Source organism: Protomyctophum bolini, assembly GCF_963924005.1.
Source record: "Protomyctophum bolini genome assembly, chromosome: 8".
In the NCBI taxonomy this organism is placed as follows: Eukaryota; Metazoa; Chordata; class Actinopteri; order Myctophiformes; family Myctophidae; genus Protomyctophum; species Protomyctophum bolini.
Genome location: NC_137869.1, coordinates 15,248,899 through 15,274,444, shown reverse-complemented (window position 1 = coordinate 15,274,444; position 25,546 = coordinate 15,248,899). Strand labels below are relative to the sequence as shown.

Sequence of the window (25,546 nt, the reverse complement as noted above, 5' to 3'; positions counted from 1 at the left end):
TGAAAGCTTCCCCAGAAAACACTGAATCTGCAGCCTTCACTATCACAAAGGCTTTTCCAGCTTCAAACATAATTATTATAAAATAAAATATCAGCTAAAACCAATATTTTATTTTGTTCGATACCGATATTGCATTTTAAGGCCAACATATCTGATGTGTTGTTTTGCTCCCACCTGAAGTTTGTCTTTGAGAAAGCGTGTGTTGGGGACTCTGTAGTTGACCTGAGGAAGAAGAGCTTTCACGTCCTTCACTGTGATGCTGGAGTAGATAGAGAGAGAAACAGACAGTGAGGGGAGAACAGAGCAAATCGGGGAAGCACTTTAGAGGTACATGAGAACAATCTACTAGAATTAACTGGAACAGTGGTTCCCAACCTGTGGATCAGATTAGGTAACCCCCCCCCTCTCTCTCTGTCTCTTGGTTTGAGAACAAATGTGGTTCTAGCGTGGAAGATGTTTTCATGTCTCCTCTTCACCAGGAGATGGCGCTGCGTGGCTAGAGGAAGTACCATTCGGCTTCTACTGTTCCACAGTGAGCAGGGAGAGGAAAGAAACGCCTTCTGTGAGGCATTCATTGTTTGGGCTCTACAAGGATGGCTGGAGAGCAGGGGGCGGGTGAGGGTGGTGGGGTGTATCTCCTTTACTGTAGGTATAAAGCTGAGTACATTGATCCTCAGCCCCTCTCTAGACCAGTGCTTCTCAAACGTTTTTAAAATCAAGGACCGCCAGGCTGGTATGCAACTAGTATGCATCATAGGCCACGGACCCTCATAACTGAGCGTGAACAAATTGTTTAATTTTTTATTTCATTTTTTAATTAATTTTGTATACACTCAAGCGTTACAGATTGATAAGGGCCCATTTGGCTATAAATCAATGTTGTCTACTACCTCAGTAAAGATGAGTGGTGGACAAGGCATCCTTCTTTGAAAACCCATCGATATAAAATGTTTCAACAGAGCATGGTATCTCTCTCTCGGAAATCTTTGGTTTCTTCCGTTGCTCCCTTTTCCTTGTTCACGCACAACCCTGATGTCTTTACCTTTACCTCCGTCTCCCTCTTTCTAGGGTAAACGAATGCCACATGGACAATCACTTTGCTGATTAACAAAACACACACACACACGCACACACGCACACGCACACGCACAGAGAGGAAAGCAGCAGAGAAAAGCAGATGCAGAGAAACCCAGGAGGTGGACGGATGTTGCAAGTGAACTTTCTGTGACAGAGATTAAGTCCACCTGTGCGGTTCTGTGTAGGGAAGGGGAGGCTGTTCCATGAGCATTCCCGGTCTATCTCTCGTCTCATCTCTGGCACCCCGCCGGGACCCCCACCCTCACAGGTACCTCCCTCGTTCTGTCCAGCCCTCATTTCTGCGTTCAGATTTTTTAGCTACTGTTATTATTTCCGCGCAGACAGGAAGTTGCCCTCTCCCAATCACAACGCATCACTTCCTGGTCCCTTATCAGGCGGTGGCAGGCTGTTTGCGCTGCTGGAGCCGCTTCCACCCAGACCACTACTCTGGGCGTGTCATCACAAGCCAAACATTCGGCGAGAAGATGCGAACGTTTGGCGAAAATAGCAGATCAACATCAGGTTTTCGGGAGGTTTGGTGTTGAGGGATAAAAGGAGGGGACCTAGTACAGAGCCCTGTGGGACCCCAGTCAACAAAGTACTCTATAAGAGAGCGGTGCTGAGCAATAATAGAGAGAGAGAGAGTTTGTTTGTTTGTTTGTTTGTGTGTGTGTGTGTGTGTGTGTGTGTGTGTGTGTGTGTGTGTGTGTGTGTGTGTGTGTGTGTGTGTGTGTGTGTGTGTGTGTGTGTGTGTGTGTATGTGGTGCATTTATATAGGGCCTTTATCCAAGGCGCTTTAGATAGATTGCATTACATTCACCCACACACATTCATACACCGATGGCGGCAGAAACCATGCAAGGCACCAACCAGCACATGAGGAGCAATTAGGGGTTCAGTATCTTGCTCAAGGACACTTCGACACTAACTCTGGGGGAGCCCGGGTTCGTGTGTGTGTGTGTGTGTGTGTGTGTGTGTGTGTGTGTGTGTGTGTGTGTGTGTGTGTGTGTGTGTGTGTGTAGGGTGCAGAGTCGGGGTCAGAGCAGGTCTCTGGGAGGGGTCAGATGCAGTCTTTGATGACATCTGGATTGGGTTCCACCTTGCATTCCACCTGCTGTTGTAAAAAGGCACAATCGGGTGATGACGGCATCTTCACGAGTTAAGTTACCCACCTGCCCTCGTGGTTCCTGTCCATGACTTCAAACTGCTTCCTTAGCCATCTACAGAAGGCAGGAGGGAAAGGAAGGAAACAGAGGGGGGAGAGAGAGAGAAAGAGATAGAGAGAGGGGGGGGGGGAGAGTGAGAGAGAGAAACACAAAGAATGAAAGAAGAGTTTGGTGTAAGGTGGAAAAGACGTGTCACAGTTTGTTGTAGCACAAAGGCTTCATTCAATAGCAACAGTCTACAGGGGACAGTGTTGACAGAGCACTGCTTTCAAATCGGTGCAGTGTTTGTGAAAGTGTGCCGGAAAAACACCCCTGAGTCCCAAAGTTTACGCTCATAAACAGACAAATTTGGTTTTGTATCCCATTTAAAAGAAAAGTTTACAAACAGCAATCCCTCATATTGTACCGAAAACAAAACTCATCTATTTTTTTCCTCTCCTATGCATCCTCGCAGTCACAGCTTCTCTCTATTTTGTCCTCTGTACACTGCCTCCACACACCACTCCATGTCGAGTAAATATTTCTGTCCCAAAACAAATATTTGTCTTTGCTTCCTACCACCAAGTCTTACCCCGACTTTTAACTTGCTACTCTTCTCAAGCTGTGTGGGTATCAACTTTTCACTCATTGAGGCCGGGCAAAGTCAAGTATGATATACAGTAAGCAAGTTCCTCTCAAACAAACAATTCATTGTTGTGATATTGTATGTGTTATTTGAATTATGAAATGGGGGACATTTACCAGATGGAAAAAGAGTCTTTGTCTGTGTCTCTTGCGCGCGCGCACACACACACACACACACACACACACACACACACACACACTGTCTATCTGCTGTGGTGCTGGGGCTCTCTGTGTGTCCATCATCAGCCAGTTGAGACCAGTAATCCACATGTTCACCTCCTCTTCACTGAACGCTAGTAGGGAAAGTAAACCATAAGCAATAATCGTTTAAAACCTCAGGGTGACACCAGTAGCACTGAAGCTTACTCTGCCTCCCTCTTGAGCCTCACATCCAAGCCACAGTTATTGCATGCACTCACTGCTAAACTAGCATGCTGCACTGTTAGGACTGAAATGACAACTGAGATTATGTTGCTGAATGCTGTAATCATGATTATTGATGATGATAACATGGTACTTCTCTGTGTCATATATTTGGTCAAATAATATGTCATTATCTCTGCTGGTCAAGATATTACGTTGTTTTCACCCTTGTGTGTCCGTCTGTCTCTGTCTGTGTTTTCTGGGTTAATCTCACAAGCCACTAAACTAAGCTGTGCGGGTGGTTTCCTCTACCTCAGGTTTAGAATACGCTGCTTATTTTTTTAAAACACCAGTTTTACAATTCAGACAGAAATAGTGACCAATGCTATACACAAAAACACAGACACACAATAGCAAGTATGACATGCTTAGGTCACCATCACACAGAGACATTGTGACATCTGACATGTGCCACATGCGTCACATGCGTGTGCATGTGGCTTGCAACACAGATACACAGAGAGACAGAGACACTGCACAGTACAGACATGCCTGCAGTTAAAGCTAGGGTGATTACTGGTTAAATTTTGCATTTTGAAGGACAGCACAGAAGAAAGATATACAGTATATAATATGCACGTGTACATGCGGTGATGATTTTCCACTCTCTCTTTTCATTTTTTAGATCTTTCTACAGTTTCATAAGTTTTACTCTTATGTACCTGTACACAAGATGTAACAACAATAAAGCACAACCTTGAAGTTGGAACATTTGTGAGAGAGAGACAGAAACACAAAACCATCTCAACAAAGGCCAAATATAAGTACAGCTGCACCATGCCAGGAGTATTACACTTCTGTAGCCTACTAAAAGAAGATAGATACTGCCGGACTCTGCCCATTCCAACAAGAAATACAAGTTCAAGTACAGTATCAATTAAGAACATACAGTTCATGTGTTTAAAAAGCAACAGCAGGTGGATATCTGCGCTCCACAGAGCACACTTTTGTACTGGTCTCTATGATTGTATTGCTCCCCTGTGAGCCTTATGGATGGAGACATCCAAAAACATATAGATTGTCTATTTTCACTATTTTCTTTAATAAGAAAATTGGGATGCCAGCTGGTGGTAAACTGCTGCATACTTTCAAGTTCATTCATAGTACTGTATTTAAAAGAAAAATCACAAGCAAAAGTTCAATCCCCCAAATACATTATTGCAATGAAATAGATTTGAATAAATCGAGATAAGCTCAAACACAGTTGCACCCCTTGAGGATTTCACAGTGTGTGCACATACTGACCAGCCACACTGAGGGTCTTGAGGCGAAATTCCAGTCCGTAGAGCACAATGAAGCAGAGGGCGGAGTCCAGTTTACGAGCCTCCTCCGGATAACGCTCAAAATCCCGGGAGCCTTTTCCCAACCGCAGCTCCCTGATCTCCCGTATGTCAACTGGAGGAGGAGGAGGGGAAGGAGGGATAGGGTTGCATGAGTACCAAATATGCACGGCATAAATCTGCCTTTAGCATGGTGTACATGCATAGTGTAGTCCTGCAGAAACCTAGGAGGAGGAACTGTGCACGTATGTGCACACGCGCACGCACACATAAACATATCAGCTGTCAGCCGCAAGACACGCAGGACAACGGGCCGAAGGTCTCTCTGGCAGAATTCTTCAGCTGCAGCCTTCGCTGCAGCCTTCACTCCCCCCCCCCCCCACACACACACACACAGTACAGTCTTAATAGAGACCGGCCATGTCGGGTTAACAGACCACAGAGTATGATGTAAACTCTGGACTCGTGCAGTGTCACCACACAGCTGACACACCCACAAAGAAAACCTATTCCTATTGACTTGCTTAGCAGATGTCTTCAGCAAATACACGGAAATGTATACTAGACACACAGAGAGAGAGAGAGAGAGAGAGATTTTTCTGGCGTGAATAAACTAAACACAGGCCTACCGGGGCCCACACATCTTTCCTTCCAATTCACTTCCAAAGATGTTACAATTTGATGAGAAGCAAAGGACTGGGATAGAGAGAGAGAGAGAGAGAGAGAGAGAGAGAGAGAGAGAGAGAGAGAGAGAGAGTAAAAGTGAAACGCCAGTCAGCACCATCTTCATAATAGATAAATACACAAACAGACATAACATAACTATTATTTATTATTATAAACAAATTCAATATATATATATTTTTTCATGGAACCCCTAGGCCTGATTAGCATATATTTTAGGCCCGGCCGACATTTATTACCCTCTACTGTACTGTACTGTACTGTACTGTCACGGCACACCCTAAATCATCATATATACGTTAATATATGCGTGTGTGTTTGTGTGTGTTAGGTTGTGAAAAACAACCATGCTGTTTTCGTGCTCAGACCCACCCAGCCACCCATCCACCCAACCAACCACACACATAGTTCCGTAAGGGAGTGGTTGCACCAAACGGTACAACTAAAGGGTCTCTTAGCTTTTTCACAAAAGCATATTTACTGCTGTGTACTGTGCATTATATATACTCACGCAGGTCACATTCCCACCCAATACTTCGGTAGATTCAATGCGAATGGGCGGAGAAGTTGGGATTCTTGCATATTTAATTTGCTGCGGTTTGCCTTCACACTGCGCTGTATAACCGCAGCAATTAGAAACGCAGCAGGGACCTTATCAATTTGTTCAATTCATAAACTATAGCCTGCACAGTAAAATCTAAAATTATACTCATAACGTGCATGTGTCGTGCCATCGGGGACTGGATCTGTAGGCTATATACACTGCAGTGTTTTTATGTTGTTTCATTAAGCAATTGATTAATGTACTCCTCATTTCGACCAGGGCTTCGGTCTTCTCTTTCGACCACGTCTATGCACAGTAACGGGACATCTTTGCGCTGTGTAAAATATGCCTTCTCCGTCTCCAACTGTGTTTAGTTCCTCACCCGCCACAGTAGTGTAGTCGTGTACACTACTGTTGTCAGTGTGTAGTGTATAGTGTAGTGAAGGGGTTCTCAAGTTATCTCAACCTTTTCAAGAAGTGACCCCCCAAAATAATCATATTTGAACTGGGAAGTCGGGACCCCCCAAAACCAAAATAATCATATTTGAACTGGGGAGTGGGGACCACGCAAAATAATCATATTTGAACTGGGGACCACCCAAAATAAGCATATTTGAAATGGTGAACCCCCGCCCTGATAATTATTGTGAATATAGCCGAAGCTGTGAGCTTGTAGATCCGCTGTTTTGAAAATGTTTGCCTCTTTCTTATATTATTTCATAATTTGGATAAAGTTTCACCAGTTTATATAGTATAGTTTGATTACTTCTGATGCAGTAATGGTCTTTCATCATGTGGGGACCCCCGCCCTGGGGGTCCCGACCACTGGTAGTGTAGTGTAGTACAATGTACTGTAGAGAACAATACCCTACCCAAGCCTCTCCACTTTTCTGTATCTGGCACAAGTTAGCCATCCTCAGCAGGTTATATATGAGATTGTATCAAACAGTGGACGGGCAGTTAACGAGAAATCTGGTTTATATATTGGCCTGAAGTGTGCCGAGATGACAGGGGGCAGCTTTGGCACAGGATTAATAGAGAACCAGATTATCCTCAGATGGAGATGTATCTGCCGTGGCCCTTTTCTTTTTACTGCGAGTCGGCTCATTGCCGGTCTGCGCTCGCGCACATACACACACACACACACACACACACACACACACACACACACAATGAGATGCAAACCTCACAAAGCACACAGTGAGACACCCAGCACAGAGTTTGGCCCAGACTGAGTGCAACCGCCTGGTCTCCGTTTGATGTCGACGTAGAGCCAAAGGGAATTTTCATTCAAAGATCATGTTTTGTTCTCTTGAAAGGTACTGGATAGAAATCCCTTTGTGCAGGACTTAGAAATTAAACACTTGGAGGAGTAAACAACACAAACACATGCTCCCGGTGGATAAGCCACAAGCTATAAACTTGACACGACATCCTCCTAAAGTTGAATACAAATACCCAACAAAACCAGTTCTGATTTTGTTTTTGCGTGCGTTTGTCTCACCCTTTATTGCTTCCTGTCATTTAGTCTGGAAGTGGGACAATAAAAAGTGAACAGGCATGCCCGCCAAAAGTCACGCTTCGCTCACGATAACCACCACTCCCACTCCTCTCTTTCCCCCCCGTATGCTTGCGGGAGTGATACAACACACCACAAAGACACAAAGTTCTAGAGAAAGGGGATAAGAGAGGACTAGAAAAAGACTCACTCACACTCTAATCCATCTTTCCTTCATCCCGGTCTAGCTGAAAACAGATGATAAGTGATGAATACATGTCTAATGCAAACATGATTGTTGATTTTCTTCTTAGACATTATTCTATCACAACATTTTTTTGTTAACCAAGAAGCCAGTCTTGTGTAAAAAATATATATATAAAAAAATAAAAAAATAAAAAAAAACATTTAAAGCCCTACTTTATTATACTTCTTCACACAACGGTGTTGCCGGAAACATAGTGAAAATAGCCAATCAAATAATGAAAATACCCAATCTACAAGCTCACAACGTGTTTCACTGCAAGGTATTGTGACATTGTAGATCTGCTGTCTGCCTGCTATTTGTATTTTTTTGTGTAAAATCATTAAATCAACCAAATTGATTAGATCGGTTAAGTCTTGCATACCAACTCATCACAGGACACAGGTCAACACCATGCACACAACTTCACCTATGCTTGTTATGACTCTGCTGTGGAATGCTGTGTTGTAGTCAGTACCTGCTCAGCGTATAGCATACTTAACTCCCATTATTAAGTGAATGCCAGTGAGGCAGCAACGCAGACCATTGTTTCTTTTTCGGTGTGCACGGCGCCAGGGTGGTGTTACGCGGTACAAATCACTGAATGTTCCTGTAGCCCAGCAGTGTGCGGCACCGCTAACCTCAACCACCAAGCGTTGATAATTACAGTGTAGTTGTACTCACTTGAAAACAAACTGTTCTGCCGGTGACATCACGGCACACCAGATGGCTGGGATCCGTTTGCAGATTTGATGTAATAAAGGGTAGAAAAGCAAATAGAGAAATAGAGTCCCTAGTGTTGATGGTATAATGATATAATTACATATAGCCGCCCCCGCCCCAAACTTTTCCATCCCCTGTGATACCGCTACATTGCCTGTGACCATCTCAACTTTTCTACCGTTAGCCTAGAAAATAAACAATAAGTAAGGAAAGAAAGAAAAAAGACAAACACGATGTAACAATGAGAATTCTCAAATCTTGATGAAATAAGCATGGCTGTGTGGCAGTGGCTGTAGTCATTCAAAGCACTCACAAAACAATCATAATTCAGAAATATCAGATCTACAGGCTCACATGGCACGATCATACGATAAGTATAACATAGGGCTCAAGAGGTTAAGAAAAAAACTAAAAATATATTAACGCTAGCTGAGAAGTTGAATATTGAGGCTAGTGAAGGGCAGGGATATGGATTTGTCGATAGCAGTTGGATATGATATCTACTAAAATGAGGTATGGATATAATGTACAAGCTTGCCTTATGCAGAGTGCAGACACCCACTGCCTTGTGTGCACACATGCTTGGTGTCCAATCCATGCCCCCATTGTTTCATTATTTTGGCCCCTGCTCGAGACGCCGGAGCCTTTTGTTTTCCCGAGCTAGGTTCTTCAATCTGAGACAGGAAGTGGGACGCTCCCTGATAACCCTGAACTTCCTGTGCCTCGGGGGTTGATACCTTCACTGTTTGCCCAAGTGCTGCTCATCTCAGAGAACAACGCCAGCGGTGTGTGTGTGTGTGTGTGTGTGTGTGTGTGTGTATGGAGTGGGGATCAGCCAATGCACTGGCCTATCCACAAGGTTCCGGTGAAGAAAGTCTAAAGTAAACAGTAAGAAAAAAATTATACTAACAAAGAAAATAAACAGCAAAAAGACAGCCGAAAACAAAGGAAGGAAAAGAAAGGGGAGGATGGAAGGTCTAAGAGGAAGGGTGTGTGTGTGTGTGTGTGTGTGTGTGTGTGTGTGTGTGTGTGTGTGTGTGTGTGTGTGTGTGTGTGTGTGTGTGTGTGTGTGTGTGTGTGTGTGTGTGTGTGTGTGTGTTATGACTAAGTTGGTGGACAAAAACTCAAAACACAAAACTACCTTGAAGCATTAAAGTGTACACAGAGAGACAATGACAGACAGAGCAGATGAGAGGCTGGTAGGGGAGAACACAAGGGAGGAAGTGGCAGAGAATGTGGGAACGGGTGGGATTGGGAGCAGATACGTTTAATCGTCAATATTATCACATAGATTGGGAAGGAGACATGGGGGGTACAGATTGTGCACTCTCTCTCTCTCTCTGATTAGAAGTGGTATGGTTTGTGTGGTTTATGATCATAGATAAATAATTGACTAGGCTCTTAAGCAAAAACATTGCCTAGATGTGTGGAGTGGCTATTACACCCCCCCCCCCCCCCACACACACACACACACACACATCTCTTACTGAGCGTGAGCGAGGGGGTGGAAGGGTGGGAGGCTTAGAGAGAGAAAACAGACCAAGTGAAGGAATGGGATGAGCTGAGAAAACAAGTGTACATTTCAGTCTCAGGTGTCAAAGAAAATATTATATCCCACTCCCTCTCTCACACACACACACACACACACACACACACACACACACACACACACACACACACACACACACACACACACACACACACACACACACACACACACACACACACACACACACACACACCATCAGTAAGGGGCCAAGACTGATGTACTATACTTGGTTGCATGTCGCACACCAAACATAGCCAATTTACAAGCTCACAGCATGTCACGCTGCAGTGCGTTGTGAGCTTGTAGATCGGCTATTTTCAGTGTGCGGCACCAGTGCTCAGCAAAGTATAAATCACCCTTGAGGCGGTGATGTGCATCCCAAGCCACGGAGATGGAATAACATGTGGCAGACGGTAGGAAACCCTATCATGCCGTTTGTGAGTGCAGTGGATTTTTCACTGCATTAACAACAGCCATTGTAGCTACCAATCCCTCCCTCGGGCCACAAAATCCAGGGCCCACACAATAGCCTCCACGCCCCAGCCAGACACACAGATCGACAGAACGCCACTGCTCCACCAAGACAATGTCAAACAGTACAGCCGCCCGCGGCTCCAGCTCCAAGTATCACACCACCGCCACTTGACTCCACTCCAGCCAGTCTTTTCAGGAGCCCAAAGAGCCCAGGAGCTGACGGGAAACTGTGGTGGTGTGATAAGTCCACATGGATCATGGCCAGCATGCATGTATGCACATTGCATGCTACACAGCAGAATCCAGAGAATTCGTTTAGGATCTTACTGTGCACCAGACCAGCATGGCTCAAAAAACCAGCTAAGGAGGCTGACACAGAGGAAGCAGAGGTCATGATCTGTCTGTCTGCTGCTGAGGAGACCGTGACAGGCGGGGGGGTTGGGGGGGAGACTGCTGCTGGCTGCCTGCTGTAAGGTAGCTTGGCCTTTGCCATGTGATAGATGCAACATCATGCTAAGTGTGCATACTGAATGCAGACATGCGAACAAGACAGACACGCAACGCAAGCAAACAAGCACACACGTACACCACACACGTGCACACACACACACACACACACACACACACACACACAGTACATACCTTCAAAGCACAGGCTCGTGTTAGGTTAGGCCTAACACACAGCATTATCGTATACATGTATACGGTATGTATATGTATGACAATAATTTTACTAAAGAAGGGAAGAAAAAAAACGTTCTGTTATATCAGTGTCCTAATGCAACCAATAACTATGACTAGAATGTCTATGACTGAAACTAAATCTAAATGTTGAGTAAGGAGAGATGAGCTCAAAACCATGAGACCACAGCTGGCCGCTTATCCCTTTGGCTCTGTGTGCCATGTGGGGGTGTGGGATGATGGGGCGCGGGTGCGCCATGTGTGGGTGCACTGTTGGGAAACATGTGATTTGTTTTATACTCACTCTCGCCCTCAATTTTGTCAGGGTTGCGGCTCCACGCTATCTGTCGCGTATCCTGCCTTATCTGGAAGGTTCTTCTCTCAGGCCTCTGGGACTTCTTCTGGTAGAAGACGGTCATCACCGTGCCCATCTCCAGGCTGTGGAGGATGCGGGGTCCAGCCTCTGTCCAGTCCAGCATTCGGGTGACTGTGGCCAGGCCCCCCATGGCTCCGAGGCCATTTGTGGCCTCCTCAGCACAACCGTTGTTGAGGCTCACAGCAAACCTGGCAGCACACATCTTCACTGCATAGGGAATGCCTCACAGAATTGGCGTTTTGTTCAGGTGTTCAGGAAAGGATGGCGGTCATTTAACTGTTGAGCATTGGGCAACGTATGCACTGTGGGCAAGATTTATGCAACATCCCCAAGTCACTATTGGTGCCAAGTAATCTGATCATGACCTCAAATTATGCCACAGTGGCAAGCAGCCCAGTTTGTGTGCCAGTAGTATAGTTAAAACCATGCAATTGCACAGTAAAATACATAAGTCAGCAGCCATAAAATGTAAAAGCTTAGGTTGTCTTGAGATGTGAATTCTTCTCCAGTCTTCTGGGGGAAGTGTATCCCCGTGTTATCCTTTCCAGATGCTTCTGGCAGCACACCAACGACGTGATCCACTTGGAGGGGGAGTTGGTCTTCTCATCACCGCTGAATTTAGGTTTCTACCCTTCTGCCCTGCTGGCCCTTGGTCATTCAGTCCATGACAACCAGCTGCTAGTCCAGTCTGGCCCAGGCCGATGTCTGCTGCTACACCACCACCAACCTCCTCAGCCTGGTGTAGACTACACCACGGGACGAACACCCACCATTACCATATAAATCCCTCTGCTCTGTTCCCTCGCCGGGAGATGAAGTCAACGAAAGACAAGTGTTATGTAATAACGAGTCGGACGAGCACCCGATTGTAACGGCGAAGGTGTGTGCAATGGAGCAGCTGTGGTGTTATGGAAGTGTACCGACAGGCGCTCGCTGGCTTCGCGGTGAGCCCGGTCTGGATGGGAGAGCCCGGAGCGGCGGAGCCCTGTGCGTTCCCACCGGTCGAACCATCCCGGTCTAGTAGGCTGTAGGCTACGGTCTAGTACGGATACATTCCCAAGCACACGCCGCCGAAAGGATGCATACAGCCCGGAGTAACAGCTCGGTGTGAGAACACCGGATTAATATGCCGCGTTCATCACCCAATATCTCAAGCCGCGAATCCTCGCCTGGGCTGCCACTGCCAGCCTGCGCGTCCCCCTGCTCGAGAGCCTGAAGGTTCTGAGAGGAAACTAGGGCTAGCAGACCGGAAAAGCTTGAGCAGATCTCTCTCTCTTTTCTCTCTCTCTGTCTCTCTCTCTGTGATCCTCCCCTCTCTCTCGCTGTAGGAATGATGAGTGGAGGAGGGAACTGCTGAGAACAGAGGAGCCTGAGGAGGGATGGCCGACGACGAGTAAATAGCGACCTCCACGGGCCTCGATAAGAGCTGCAGCCGGTAGTGGAAGTTGAAGTCCGTCCCTCCCGCCCCCCAAAACGCACACACACGCGCGCACTCACGCACGCACACTCACGCACGCACGCACACACACACACACACACACACACACACACACACACACACACACACACACACACACACACACACACACACACAGCTGATCAAATTAAGGGTCAGAAGAAGGGCTTCATGTCACTGAAAGGCCAGAACGACCGGAACGCTGAATAGAAGAAGCATATAAGGTCAATTACACCAGTAAGACGCCTGAGGAAGAGAAGCGACCTCGCCCCAGGTCGCTCATATCTGAGCGACCTGAGGTCGCTCAGATCAGTGCAGTCGCATGCACACATCCGCCTGGGTGACAGCAGACTGCTGGGTGAGCGCTAGTGCTTTGGCATGGCCGGTAAGATCTTCATTTTCGGGCCTGTTGAGAACTCTAATTTGGGTGTGGCTGCACTTTGGGGCAGGCCCGTCTAGAGTTTAAATGGACAGGTATCAGTCAAAAGGGAATCGAAGAGGAAGGATGGACGGGGAAGGATCAACATATGGAATGTCAGAACAGGTCAGCTCCATATATGGAGATCTAAGGGTTTGAGGTCAGATGTAGAGATGCTGGCCAATATTGATGACATCAGGGATCTCCGTATATGGGCTTAATTTTGATGACAATTTTGATCTCCATCCCTGATGATGTCACGTGTTGTCACATGCTCCATCCCTGATGTCACGTGATTTCACATGCCCGACCAAAACACTAACTTACGGGAAATGCACAAGTCCATAGTTAACTGTGACCTTCGGTCGCAGCAAAAGCCTATTATTTGGGGCATATTGTGAAATGTCATATATTAAATGAGTAAACATATATTTGTGTGTGTGTGTGTGTGTGTGTGTGTGTGTGTGTGTGTGTGTGTGTGTGTGTGTGTGCGTGCGTGCGTGTGTAATATATACATACACACACACAAAAAACCCAAATGTAAAAAAGAAATATATATATATATATATATATATATATGGGTCACATAGTGCTTAAGTCAAAATGGTTTAAAGTGGTTAACAACACGATGACCCAAGTCAACACTTTTGAGCTTATGTGCTGGAGTGATAGAAAGCAGTCACGGATGACATCACAGCCTTGCTATGGCTAATCAGCTCCATATGTCCTAATTTATGTTACTTTGCATGCCGGTGTCGCGCATGGAAAATAGCCGACCTACAAGCTCACAACACGTTGCATCCGCGACGTGTTGTGAGCTTGTAGGTCGGCTATTTTCATCTGGCTGGGTGTCTCTGCGCTGTAGCTACTACTGGCCAACCCACAGCCAATCACAATTCTAGGAAACCCATCCCAGTGTCCTCCTTGGGAGGAGGAGTACAGCCAGGGGTGGGGGTGTTGCGTGGGATAGACTCTCCGATAGAGGGTCAGCTGTTCCTCAACAGAGTTGAGGTGAAATAGAAAGAGCCTTTTAATAACACACAATTCATCAAATAGTGACTACTATCTCGCGAACACACACACACACACACACCTGTTCGCCAAGAGTGAACAACACAAAAGGGTGTTGACTCTAGCATTATTCAGACTTATCTAGTTTATTTTTAGTGCCATCAACTTGAAACTAAATGCAGACTTAGACTGCTTTAAATTACAAAAACACTCACGTAATGGAAAGTGACAGACAAGAACAACAAGATGTGTTGTAAGACTACATGCACTGAACTAATTTAATCAAATCTCCAGATTAGAATGACACAACACAACTAAGTTACTGCCAACAAACCCATAAACTGCAGACATCACAATCCAAATCTATCTATTATGTGGTGCAACAATGGTTAAGGCAGTGTGCAAGATTGGTCACAAACATAACAATCATTATGACCCCTGCACATGATGATGTGATGTTCCAACAAAAATATACTTTTCTTTGGCAGCCAACAATATAAGTTATATAACACTGTTGATAGTCAATTTATAGTTATTAGGTAAGGTTAAAGTGACTTGTCCTGCCTCAAAGAAGCAAGGGTTGAAGGTCACTTGATAGCAATACGACTGCCTGCCTGCCTGCTTACGTACATTCCTTTCCGGTGTAGGAACTAGTGAGTAAAAGCTATTGAATTTTACTCGTGTATATAATGCACCATGTGGTAACCTATGTAGGTTACATATGTGTATGTATATGTGTAGGTTATGTATGTGAATCCATCTATAAATAAATCCCATAAAGGCAAATGTAAAATAATGCTTTAAATATTTTTTTATTTTTTTGTCCCATGCTTCTTTTCGTTTCACTACATATTGTATAGTTACTCCTCTTTAGTTAGCCGGCCACAGAGGTATTGGTGCACTTGGTTTTACTGTAGCTGTGTACAGTAATATGCTGTGCAGCTCAAAGGCTAGAATATGGCAGTGCCAGTAATACGGTTTAATACAGACAGGGCTAGAGAAGTTTAATGCACAAGGCCATTCATATATACAAACAAAGAAAATAAACAAGAAATGACTGAGGTCATATTTTATCAGCTTGCGTGTGTGTGTGTGTGTGTGTGTGTGTGTGTGTGTGTGTGTGTGTGTGTGTGTGTGTGTGTGTGTGTGTGTGTGTGTGTGTGTGTGTGACTGTGTGGAGGGAAAGTCTCAAATAGCCAATGGTCAAAAGGTGTTGAGAAGTGTTGATGTATGAGCTTCCTGATACATGATCAGCTCTTCAAGCTGATTAAAAGCAATGCATGAATAAAAGTGGCCACTCAATGGCATGAACTTCAGTGATGACAATATAATGAACCATGTTTAAAAAGACAGTCTCTTTCAGTTGGCCAGTAGAAAGTTGCTGCTGTTGTTGCAGCTGCCTCCCCGGATGGCCTTGATCAGGTTATGAATATTCTCTGACACTGCTACCTAGTGGAAAGATAGGAAAGACAAAATATCCCTTTATTTAATTTCAAACTCCACCACCAGTCCAGGTCAGGTTATTCTTACGCCTCCTGGTGGCGCTATAATAGGCCAATGTGAAAAGGGTGCTATTTCTTCTTATGCCTTTGATGGCAATTTTGTTCAAATATATGATTTGTGGCATTTTGTTCCAAATAATGTTGCAAAAATGCACCTGTTGCCTTCCTTCTGTGTTCCTGGTTGTTGTTATGCGCAGTTTGCTCCCACCGCCACCCCAGCACCACCGGTGGGCTCTGCTATTTCTGTTCCCCATGGGGGGTTGTTATTGTATATCTATCTCCCTGCTCTGGTTAATGATGGTTGCATAATTGTGCCGAGACGGGAGAAATAATTTAGCAGTGCCGAACGCCAAAATAAAATTCTATAATAAATACAGTATTTGTTCAATCTATTCGTGAGTTATCTGACTGAAATGTGTTTCACAAAAGTCAGACTCCTGGTAGTGCTATAAAAGGCAGATGTGAAAGATGCAGGTCAAAGGTTTTTCCTTGGCCTCTAGGGAGTGTGCATGCAACGTTTCACGCAGATCAGTGCAGTTGTGTGTGAAAGAGAAACTCACTGTGTAAGAGTCTGGATCCTGCAGTCTCTTGTGTCGAGGATTCAGGTTCTGAAGGGAACTCTGGACTTTCTCCCTAGTTTCAGCAGCACTGCATAGAGGGTGTGTGATCTAGAACGTAGTAAAGTACAACATACAACAGTTTGCAATATTCAATTATGTACAAAGTACTCACCACTTGATTGAGTCAATTTATAGATACTTCTAGGACCGGTGAAAGTACTGGCTTACTTCTTTAAAAAAAATACTTAAGTATTCAAAAGAACATGCTTTCCTTTTCTTATATATTAATGCATTGATGTAATAAATGTTTGTGAAGAAGAGACTTGTATACACCCAGTTCCTTTCCAAGCAGATGCGTATGTGATAAGGCAGTATAGGTAGGAGAGAATAGACACACGCACTGCAACTTGCTGGATCAAGAGAATTATTTATTAAGGAGAGCAATGTTTTGCTCATGAGACATTCCTCAGGCTTCGAGGCTTTGTATTAAAATGTTGACATTTTCTCAAAACATTAGGGATTTTCCAGAAAAAATATCAACAATAGTTCAAATAGCGAATCTACAAGCTCACAACACATCGCATCACAAGTCACAACGCATCTCGTTGTGAGCTGGTAGATCTTCTATTTTCACTTTGGTGCTTAATAACGGTAGTTAATTCATAATGTACTTTTTCCACTCCTGTGGATAAAAAAGATAATATGTACTAGTAATATGTTTAGTATGTAATAATGTAGTTAACTACCATTCTTGTATGTACTGGCAATAGGCCTGTTCCACTCATCTCCATATAGCCATAACTTTAATATGTCTGTGAAAATCTAACAGTGACAGTGTGTAATGACAACAGTCAATAATATTTTCTGTGTCCGTTTCACCCCTCACCTGTCCTTTGATAAAAACATCTTTGCGCAGACAGGTGACCTGAGCTGGAGTGACTGACTGAGGGGTGTCATCCCGCCCCAGGGGGAAACAGCTCATTGTGACGCCTGCTTTGGGAACAGGCTCCTCTGCCAGGCACAGCAGGTCCAGGAATGGATGGCCTGCAGAAAAATAAAATGATGGAGCAGAGAAAAAGAGAGAGAGGGACAGAAGGACACAGGGAAAAAGTGAAGAGAGTATAAGAGTTATTAATTTGTTAGTCTCTTGAGACAGACTGTTGATTCTGTCAAAAGGAAAAGAGGGCGCTGTTTTTCCTTTATTTTTAGTGAATCCGTAACATTAGTCAAATAATATAGATTTATGGAGGGTAGGAAAAAGGGACTAATTGGAAACCAAATGAGCACATTTCAGAGCAGTGCTTTTGCCTGTTATAAAAGTGTGGCACGTTGTTTTATTTTTTTATTCACAATCCTGCCCAGCCATTTTTGCAGGATCGTGAGGCCAGTGCCAGAGAAATGCGCAAAATAAGCAGAGAGGAAGAGCCACTTCCGCCCGAGCCGGAAGTGATGTAGTCCACATCTGTAGTCTAGCGAGGGCTCTAGGTGGTGGACGATCGCCAGGAGGATTATTATTATCAGCGCAAGCTCGGATTAATGTTTTAATGGGCTCTAAACATGGCACTTTATGCCATTCTGAGCATAAAAACCACTAGTAACTAGAACTGCACTCTGTCGAGTGTCTACTTGCACGTTGCACAATAGTAGGCCATTTATGGCCTAGGCAAGCAGAGCGCGCAATTACTGTCGACCGCTACGAACTTTCACATCTCAGCCTCTCTGTAAAATATTGAAATTAATAAGTAATGATGTAATTAATACGGGTGAGTGAGGGGTTATAACTGGCTTTCGATCGTTACGTAATAAAGGTAGGTTTCAGATTACATATATATGTATGTATATGTAAATTGTACATATTATTATGTATATGTAATTTGTAAGTTGAAAAGTAGTATACTGTGGTTACTTAGGACGTTTTATGCGTATGCGTATAAGATATGTACCAATGCCAGGGTATAACTGGCTCTAGATGGTGACGTAATAATGATATGTTTCGGGTGGATTAAAGGTAATGCCCCTATGTATACATGTATGTAATCTGAAACCAATGCCATATCAAGCACAAATTAATCATTACGTCATACGCAGCCACGGGACATACGCATCGGAGCACCGGACAAACAACATTACTTGCACGCTCTGCTTGCGCAAGTAACTTTAAGGCACCAACCTGCACATTGGGAGCAATTAGGGGTTCAGCGTCTTGCTCAAGGACACTTCGGCACTAACTCTGGGAGAGCCCTGGATCACTATTATAGACAAATTATTGAAGAGAGACAGTTAGTAAACCAGGCAGTGAAAATTAACTCTCACCCTCAGTGTCTAGCAGGCGGTAGACAGATTTCCTCCCAGGAACGGTGCTCTTCTCTGTGTCCTCACTGAACTTCATCCTGGGGCTGCCTCTCACCTCCACCAACTAACATGCACGCATGCACGCACGCACGGGATAGAGAGGGACAGAGGCCATACAAACATAAGTACAGAGTACAGAGTATGGATTGGGGACTGAAACACATAACGAACACATATGTTCTTGCGTATTAATTTAAAAGCATTACTTTGTAGACACAACCAAGTGAAGGCTGTCTCGTGCAAGTGACCAGGTGTGTTCCCACGCCGACCACGTCAATCTCATTCTCCTGAAACACGGGCAAGACAAGACATATCAAGGAAAGTGAAACGGGTAAGACCAGACTTCGCAACACAAATGATGTTCCTGTCTCTTACCTTCTTGTTGAGTTCTATCATAGTTTGCTCTGAGATGTTATTGGTGCCAACGATTGTCAGTGATGGGAAATCTGAGATGGAAAATCTGTGGGATTGAGAGAATGGGGGGAAATATGATACCAGGTGGAATACTGTAGCCTATATTAGTAAATCTCTGGCAGGCATTAACCACTTCAGTCGCATGTACTTGGTTCAAAGTTCAAGATTCAAGTTAATTTAGTGTCCCCGAAGGGCAAGTTGGGTTGCAGCATAGACAGTACATTAAACAATGAAACAGTACAAATAAACAAACAGTTCACATAGCAGATACCAAAGTACAAGGTACACATAAACCATTAAAGTGCAGGCGTTAAAGTGCTATGCGAGAGGTCATAAAAGTGCATGTGCATAGACATAGGCACGAGACTAATACAGTAAAAAGTAAAAAGTGATTATCGTAAGTTAACTCCTAGATCTACCCACAGCAGCATTTAGTGTGCAAATAGAGACAGGGACAAACACATGTTTGTGCCTGTTTTTTGTGGCACAGGGGGCTTGCAAGCGGCCCATTCTTTATACATCACATCAGTATAATGTTACTTGCATAGCGAATATAACATTAATAAGTTCACAACGCATCACATTACAACACATCATGAGCTTATTTCCTTCTGCAATTTAATTTTCTATACATTTATGTTTTTGGGGGCACGGTGGCACAGTCGGTAGTGCTGTCGCCTCACAGCTAGAAGGTTCTCTCTTCCACGTCATCAGTGCCCATACCCGAGGCGGGGTTGGCGAAAGGGCCTTTCTGTGTGGAGTTTGCATGTTCTCCCCGTGTCCCCTAGGGTAGGTACCCTCACAAAAAAATGCAGTAATCCTGGTCTCTAAACTATACTACCTCCCCCTGGTCAACCGCCCCGGCCTGATGGAGGAAAAAGGAACTGGTTCCTTCCACATGCTACGTCCGGCCGGAGAAACTCTCCCCTGTCAGGTGAAAAGAAGCAGCTTGGACTACTCATGCATAGAAGGAAGCATGAGGTCAGTCCGCTGCCCAGCCAGGTTGGCAGAAAAAGTGTAGCGCCCAGGATTACATTTGACACTGGGTGAAAAAAATGGGTTGCAAAACCGTGGGATAAAAAATTATAAAAAAACATTTATGTTTTCATTTTTTTAACATTTTCAAAACCCTTACTCACTGCTCGCCGCATAGTTTGAAGGCATTCCGTACGTCCACCGACTGCCTGCAGAGGTCCCCGCTATCCAAACGGACTCCCAGGGGGCAGTAGCCGAGCTCAAACAGGGCCAGGGCCACTGCACAGAAGTTCAGCAGGCCACTACTGCAGGGTCAGTTAGAAACACAGGCATTAATTTAACTAGGAATGGAACATGTTGTCATTGTCTAATTTTGGACTCAGGTCTTTCCCCAATTATTTGTTATATGAAAGTAGAGCAATGTTGGAAACTTTACCTGAGCTTTGTAGAAAGAGTACTAGACTAGTACATAAATCAAGCCTGTAGTACACAGCCTTCAACTGGGAAACCATTATGTCTCTCTATTACTTGCTAGTTGCTACACAGGCTAATGACTTGATGTCAATGCTTATACATTTTAGTGTTGGCTTTTGGGCAGTTTTGTTCTCAAACATGAGTGAGCATGCATTACACACATTATTAGTACGCCTGAAAGAGTGCACTGGTGCTCATCAGACAGCAGAGCAGGCGAATACCCAAAATAGGGCAAAATACTGTTTTGCCCTATTTTAACATTAACATTAATAATAGCAACAGACAAACTGTCCAAGAGCAAGAACAAACATTCAACACATCATTCTGTAATAATAAGAAATAATGTCTTGTGTCTCTTTTGATTATGTTTGTGTGGCTAAGCTTCTGTAGACAGAAGTGAAAGTGTTGTTAAGGAGGTGAATTAATGCCCAGCATTCTATTGTTATGTAATGGCCCATTAATCACAGTGGCAGCACTCTCTGAGAGCGGACAATTCACTTGACGGCACCATGTGGGGCAGACCATTATTGGCACACAAGACAGGAAATGGACAGGGTGGGCAACAAGGCAAGGCAGGGTTTCAAAATCGGGCTAGAGCTGGTAATGGGTACAAAGTACAACATTTTACAACTGTCGATACTGTAGGTGGAGGCAGTGAAATCTATCATCGTCTCATTGGGTGAAATAATTGTGAAATTAACCCCCTATTTTGGTCATGTATTATATTTATGCAACTTTTCTTTTTTTTTTAAGTGAAAATAGCAAGATCAAAATGCGCTGTCGCCTTACAGATTGGACATTTTCGCTATTTGTGATGAGGTCAAGTAAAAAATAGGGTTCAAATGGTTCATTGTTAAACTGTTCAATTGTTCATAATAATTATTATATAATAATTTTGCTGGGGACTTTTGGAACCCCCTCAATAACCACTCATTTCTGATGTAGTCATTAGTTACAGTATCTCCTCATCATCTTTATTGTACCAACAGCACCATGACAAGTCCCATCATTCTAGAAAACAGATTTCCACGGTTTGTAAACTTGCAACAGCTTATAATTATAAAGCTATTAATTCAGTCGTAAGCATGTGCATGATTACCAACTGACGCTGTAGCTATCAATGACGGGCAGGAAGTTGTGTGGATAGGCGATAGCGTAGGACAGGAAGGCAGCCAGCTCGCCCTCATGGATCTTCCCGTGCTCCGCCCCCAGCAGCTTGCACACGCGACCCAGCCAGCCCTTGGTCAGTGAGATGAGGTCGACTGGGTCCGAGCCTCCCTTTGCCGCCACCAAAGTCTGATCGGTTCGACAAAGGGAAAAGTAGAACTAGAAATCATCTTAAACATAAATTCTAAATGCTTGATTGACCAGAGTCCCCCAGAGGTCTAGGGCAGGCTCCCTCCTTTTATTACTCTACATCTCTCTGTCGAAAATACAGTAGCTGATCTACAAGCTCACAACACAAGGGTTTATGAGCCTGTAGACCGGCTATTTTCCCAGAATAGGGATGCTAGGGTTCATAAAGCTTGACTGTACGCAGCAGTCGATACTCATTTCGGACATTTGCGGACGATCGAGGAGGGGACAAGAGAATCACCTGTGGCCAAACTTCTTCCAAGGAAGAGAAGGAAGTGACGAAGGAATGTGCCATGGTGCCTGCTACGGGAATCCCAAACAGGAAACCGGCCTGAACGTTACTGGTGAGATCGAAACCTGGAGGACAGATTACAGTGGCAGCCTATAAGTATACATATACTGTATGTATGTATGTATGTATGTATGTATTGTATGTATGTCTGGGTATGAATATGGCCAAGTGTGGCTGTGTCTTGTTCACCTCCAATGTGTGTGTAACGTGAAGCGGTGAGGCCGCCATCTGGGCCCTGAGCTCTCCGGAGCCCCATCTCCAGCAGCTTTCTCCTGGGGCCCGCTGCCAGGCGGAAGCGTGCGGCATTACTGCACACCAGGCTAAAAGAAAAGGAAAAGCAACAGAGAATGACAGAAAAGCAGAGAGGGGGAGATTGAGAGGGAGCAAGAGGAAGGGTGAGAGTGAAAGAAAGAGATTAGTTGGTTAGGTGACCATGTTTGCGTAAAGTTTCATCTTCCTCTAATAAAACATGTTTTTGGAAGCATTAAAACAGTGAGTTGATTGCAGGAAAAAGTGTGGGATGTGCTTTTCCAAATAGAGAAAGAGAGATACAGTATAGAGAGGATGGACAGAGTGAGAGAAGGGATACAGTATGTGTGTGATGTACCTAATACAGATTTTATTAGATCTGTTTATACAATAACCTGTCTGTAAAATTATCTGTGTGCAAACCTGGCATAGTTGACCAGACACAGCAGGCTGGTTTCCAACAGCTGAACCACCGCCAGAGGACCTGCCACTTCTATCAGAGGCACCTGCATGAGATCACACAAACATAACAAATCGGACCTGTGACCAGCCTGTGACCTTTTGACACCACACTGCATGACCCATGATGCCAGCCCTGCAGCTCACCCTAGCAAACACCACGGTTCCCTCAGGGACGGATCGGATTGTGACCCCAGAACAGTCCAGGCCTCGCAGGAATGTGAAGAAGGCAGGGTCAGTGGCAGGGGGCAGGACCGAACGCAGATACTCCACATCTGAATGGAGACAGATTTACCCAACAGACAGGGCAACCAGGACACATTATGGTCTTTCCGACCCGTCAGCCTTCAAAGTTCACAATCTACCCTCACACGCCAATGGCGCATGTGCGAACCTGCTCTTCAGGAGCAGTTAGGAGTTCAGTGTCTTACTCAAGGACACTTCGACACGCAGTCAGGAGGAGCATGGGGGAAGACGAACGCTCTATATGAATCCTGAGCCACTGCCACCCACAATACACTCACAGCACTTTTGCATCATAAATCATTACATTACAAACCAGCTGGTACAAACCACCGGCTTAGCAAAAATTGCCGATCACAAACTCACGTGTCACACAACCTCACCACACACATGCACTCACAAAGTTACAAACACGTGCATCTGTCACACACATGCACAGTTTGCACACGTGCGCACACACACACACACACACACACACACACACACACACACACGGTCCACAGAGGCCTGAGTGAGTACACACATTTAATAGAAAGAGAGCTGAAAACTAATAATGTGCACCTAATCTCATTAGACCAGGAAAGACTGAGTTGGAAAACACAATTTCCTTTGGCTAGTGGGCAGTGTCTGAAGACATGACGCAGATGAAATGACATAATTTGAGGCCATATTTGACTTTGTTATAGGCCTATTGCTATTATTGTTAAAGGTACAAATAATACACACACACCACCTCAAGTCAAATTCACCATGGTCTACAGTAGTATGTATGTAGTTACAAAATGGCACAATGTGATGTTGGGTTGGCTTCATGAGTTGCTAAATTCCTGTCTTTGAACAGACTAAAGCACTAGTAGTAGCCTACTAATACAATATATGGCGGCTTATGAGTCAAATGTGGCCGAGGTGGCAACATTGTTGAATTTCCACATTACAGTGTAATGAGGAAATTCACTGTTTACCTTTTACTTAGACTAAATTGCATGAAATAGCACGCACGCTAAAAACATGGGTACAGACAGTGGGAACATATAGACTTGTTATATGTCAATTGACTCAAAGTATTCTACTAATTACAAAATATAAACAGAGCGTCTGTGGGTGATGATGACACCGAGTTAAGAGTCGTCCGTCATCCAGTGCACTGAGTGCAGTTCTGCAGTGACTCACTGTAAAGTGTAAAGTTCATGCCATTTTACATTACCAAACAGTCTCTGAGATATTCATAGAATGTCCCTGAGGTTGAACGCAAACTTCTTGCGCAACATGTACAGTACACTATCATGCATGCGACAAGTGTGCTATAGGCTACTGCTATTGGACTTCATGGAGGAATATAATATAGGCTACGTTAAATCGTTTTAAAAAATAATACTTCTGTTGATGAATCTACCTTATATTATCTCATGTGGATCGTGGGCAGTGAAAGCAAAACCCTCACCTTCATGTGTTAATCTGAAGGTTCGCACGAACAGGAGACAGTCGTGCAGTCCGGAGAACAGAGAGAAGCCGCCGTCAAACGGGTTATCCCTGAAGAACAACTCGAACACAGCCGGCTCGTTGTGTCTGGCAGCTCGCCAGTAGGCATATGCCATGGTGAACTGGTACAGGTCCGTCAGTAGCGGAGGGACCCGGTCCCTGATGGACCGCTCCATGGTCTCACATGCTTCCCTGGACGGCGCTGCCATGTTCCCGTCCAAGATGAACTAGTGCCGACTGCCGAGATCTCTGGGACTTGCAGTTTTCCCAGGCGCCCCTTTGGACGTCTACTGGTGACATTCCAAAGACTATAACAGGTCAAATGCGTCAATGATAACCTAGGAAATGGAATACAAATCGTTGCGGGAATGCATTGCGGGTCATTCCAGTTTCACACTGACTGGATGCGGTATTTCTGATTACATTTTGGGACGCGGACACGCGGTCATGCATGCTATTGATGAAGACACATTTATGAAACGGCCTTTAACAGGGGTAGGTTATATGGGTTAAACTAACAGTATCAATGTTTTTGAAAAACTTTTAATATATTTTTAGTATTCCAACAATTCCACGGGGGGAAAAAATCCACTTACATACACCAGAATTGAAATCATGTGAACTCCAGCACAGCAGCCAGCTATCTGAGCTAGTTGAGAAACTACAAAAATGACTAAATTGTTTATATATGAAGAAGTAGGCCTATATAGACCTATACAGGCAGCTGAACTAGACTTCTTCATACTTGAGGTGGCCATCTTCATTGACAGGATCGTCATTGTCATAGTAGGCCCCTGCAGGTTGAGCTTGAGATCCTTCTCCCAACCTGTCTACCTGCACTGCGATTCCCAACCTGTGGTGGGTGGGCAAAAAAAGATTTTAATGATAACAATATTCTTAAAAGAATGGGGGGCTGCAGCTGTTTAGTCTTGTTTGTTGTTTGACTCTGTTGTTACCATTCAA

The 25,546-nt window shown here is 44.6% G+C and overlaps 2 protein-coding genes across 2 annotated transcripts in view; both read right to left on the bottom strand.

Annotated features, from left to right (window-relative positions):
- Positions 1-12,656, bottom strand: part of LOC308320345 (1-phosphatidylinositol 4,5-bisphosphate phosphodiesterase gamma-1-like) — a 29,307-nt gene extending 16,651 nt beyond the window's left edge. The window contains exons 1-5 of the mRNA XM_080770668.1: positions 11,272-12,656; positions 4,536-4,685; positions 3,069-3,160; positions 2,250-2,299; positions 175-259 (exon numbers count right to left, since the gene is read on the bottom strand). Coding sequence (XP_080626794.1) covers positions 175-259; positions 2,250-2,299; positions 3,069-3,160; positions 4,536-4,685; positions 11,272-11,545 — 651 coding nt within the window. The 5' untranslated portion in view covers positions 11,546-12,656. The remainder of the gene's footprint in view (positions 1-174; positions 260-2,249; positions 2,300-3,068; positions 3,161-4,535; positions 4,686-11,271) is intronic.
- A 2,559-nt stretch (positions 12,657-15,215) lies between these two features.
- naprt (nicotinate phosphoribosyltransferase) lies at positions 15,216-24,846 on the bottom strand. The gene is made up of 13 exons (XM_080770669.1): positions 24,546-24,846; positions 23,009-23,136; positions 22,826-22,908; positions 22,343-22,473; positions 22,103-22,218; positions 21,605-21,801; positions 20,196-20,336; positions 19,018-19,102; positions 18,849-18,929; positions 18,604-18,706; positions 17,177-17,334; positions 16,291-16,398; positions 15,216-15,677 (listed from the first exon to the last, which is right to left on the bottom strand). Exons 1-13 carry the CDS (start codon positions 24,790-24,792, stop codon positions 15,588-15,590), a joined length of 1,668 nt encoding a protein of 555 aa, XP_080626795.1. The 5' UTR covers positions 24,793-24,846; the 3' UTR covers positions 15,216-15,587.
- Positions 24,847-25,546: the final 700 nt, after the last annotated feature.

Excerpts from the sequence above, each read along its gene's own strand:
- naprt (XM_080770669.1), bottom strand. The coding sequence starts at position 24,792 with ATGGCAGCGCCGTCCAGGGAAGCATGTGAGACCATGGAGCGGTCCATC. Across the intron at positions 22,474-22,825 it reads TGTCTGGTCAACTATGCCAG|CCTGGTGTGCAGTAATGCCG; the intron begins GTTTGCACACAG and ends CTTTTCTTTTAG. Across the intron at positions 18,707-18,848 it reads CACTTGGTTGTGTCTACAAA|TTGGTGGAGGTGAGAGGCAG; the intron begins GTAATGCTTTTA and ends CGTGCATGTTAG.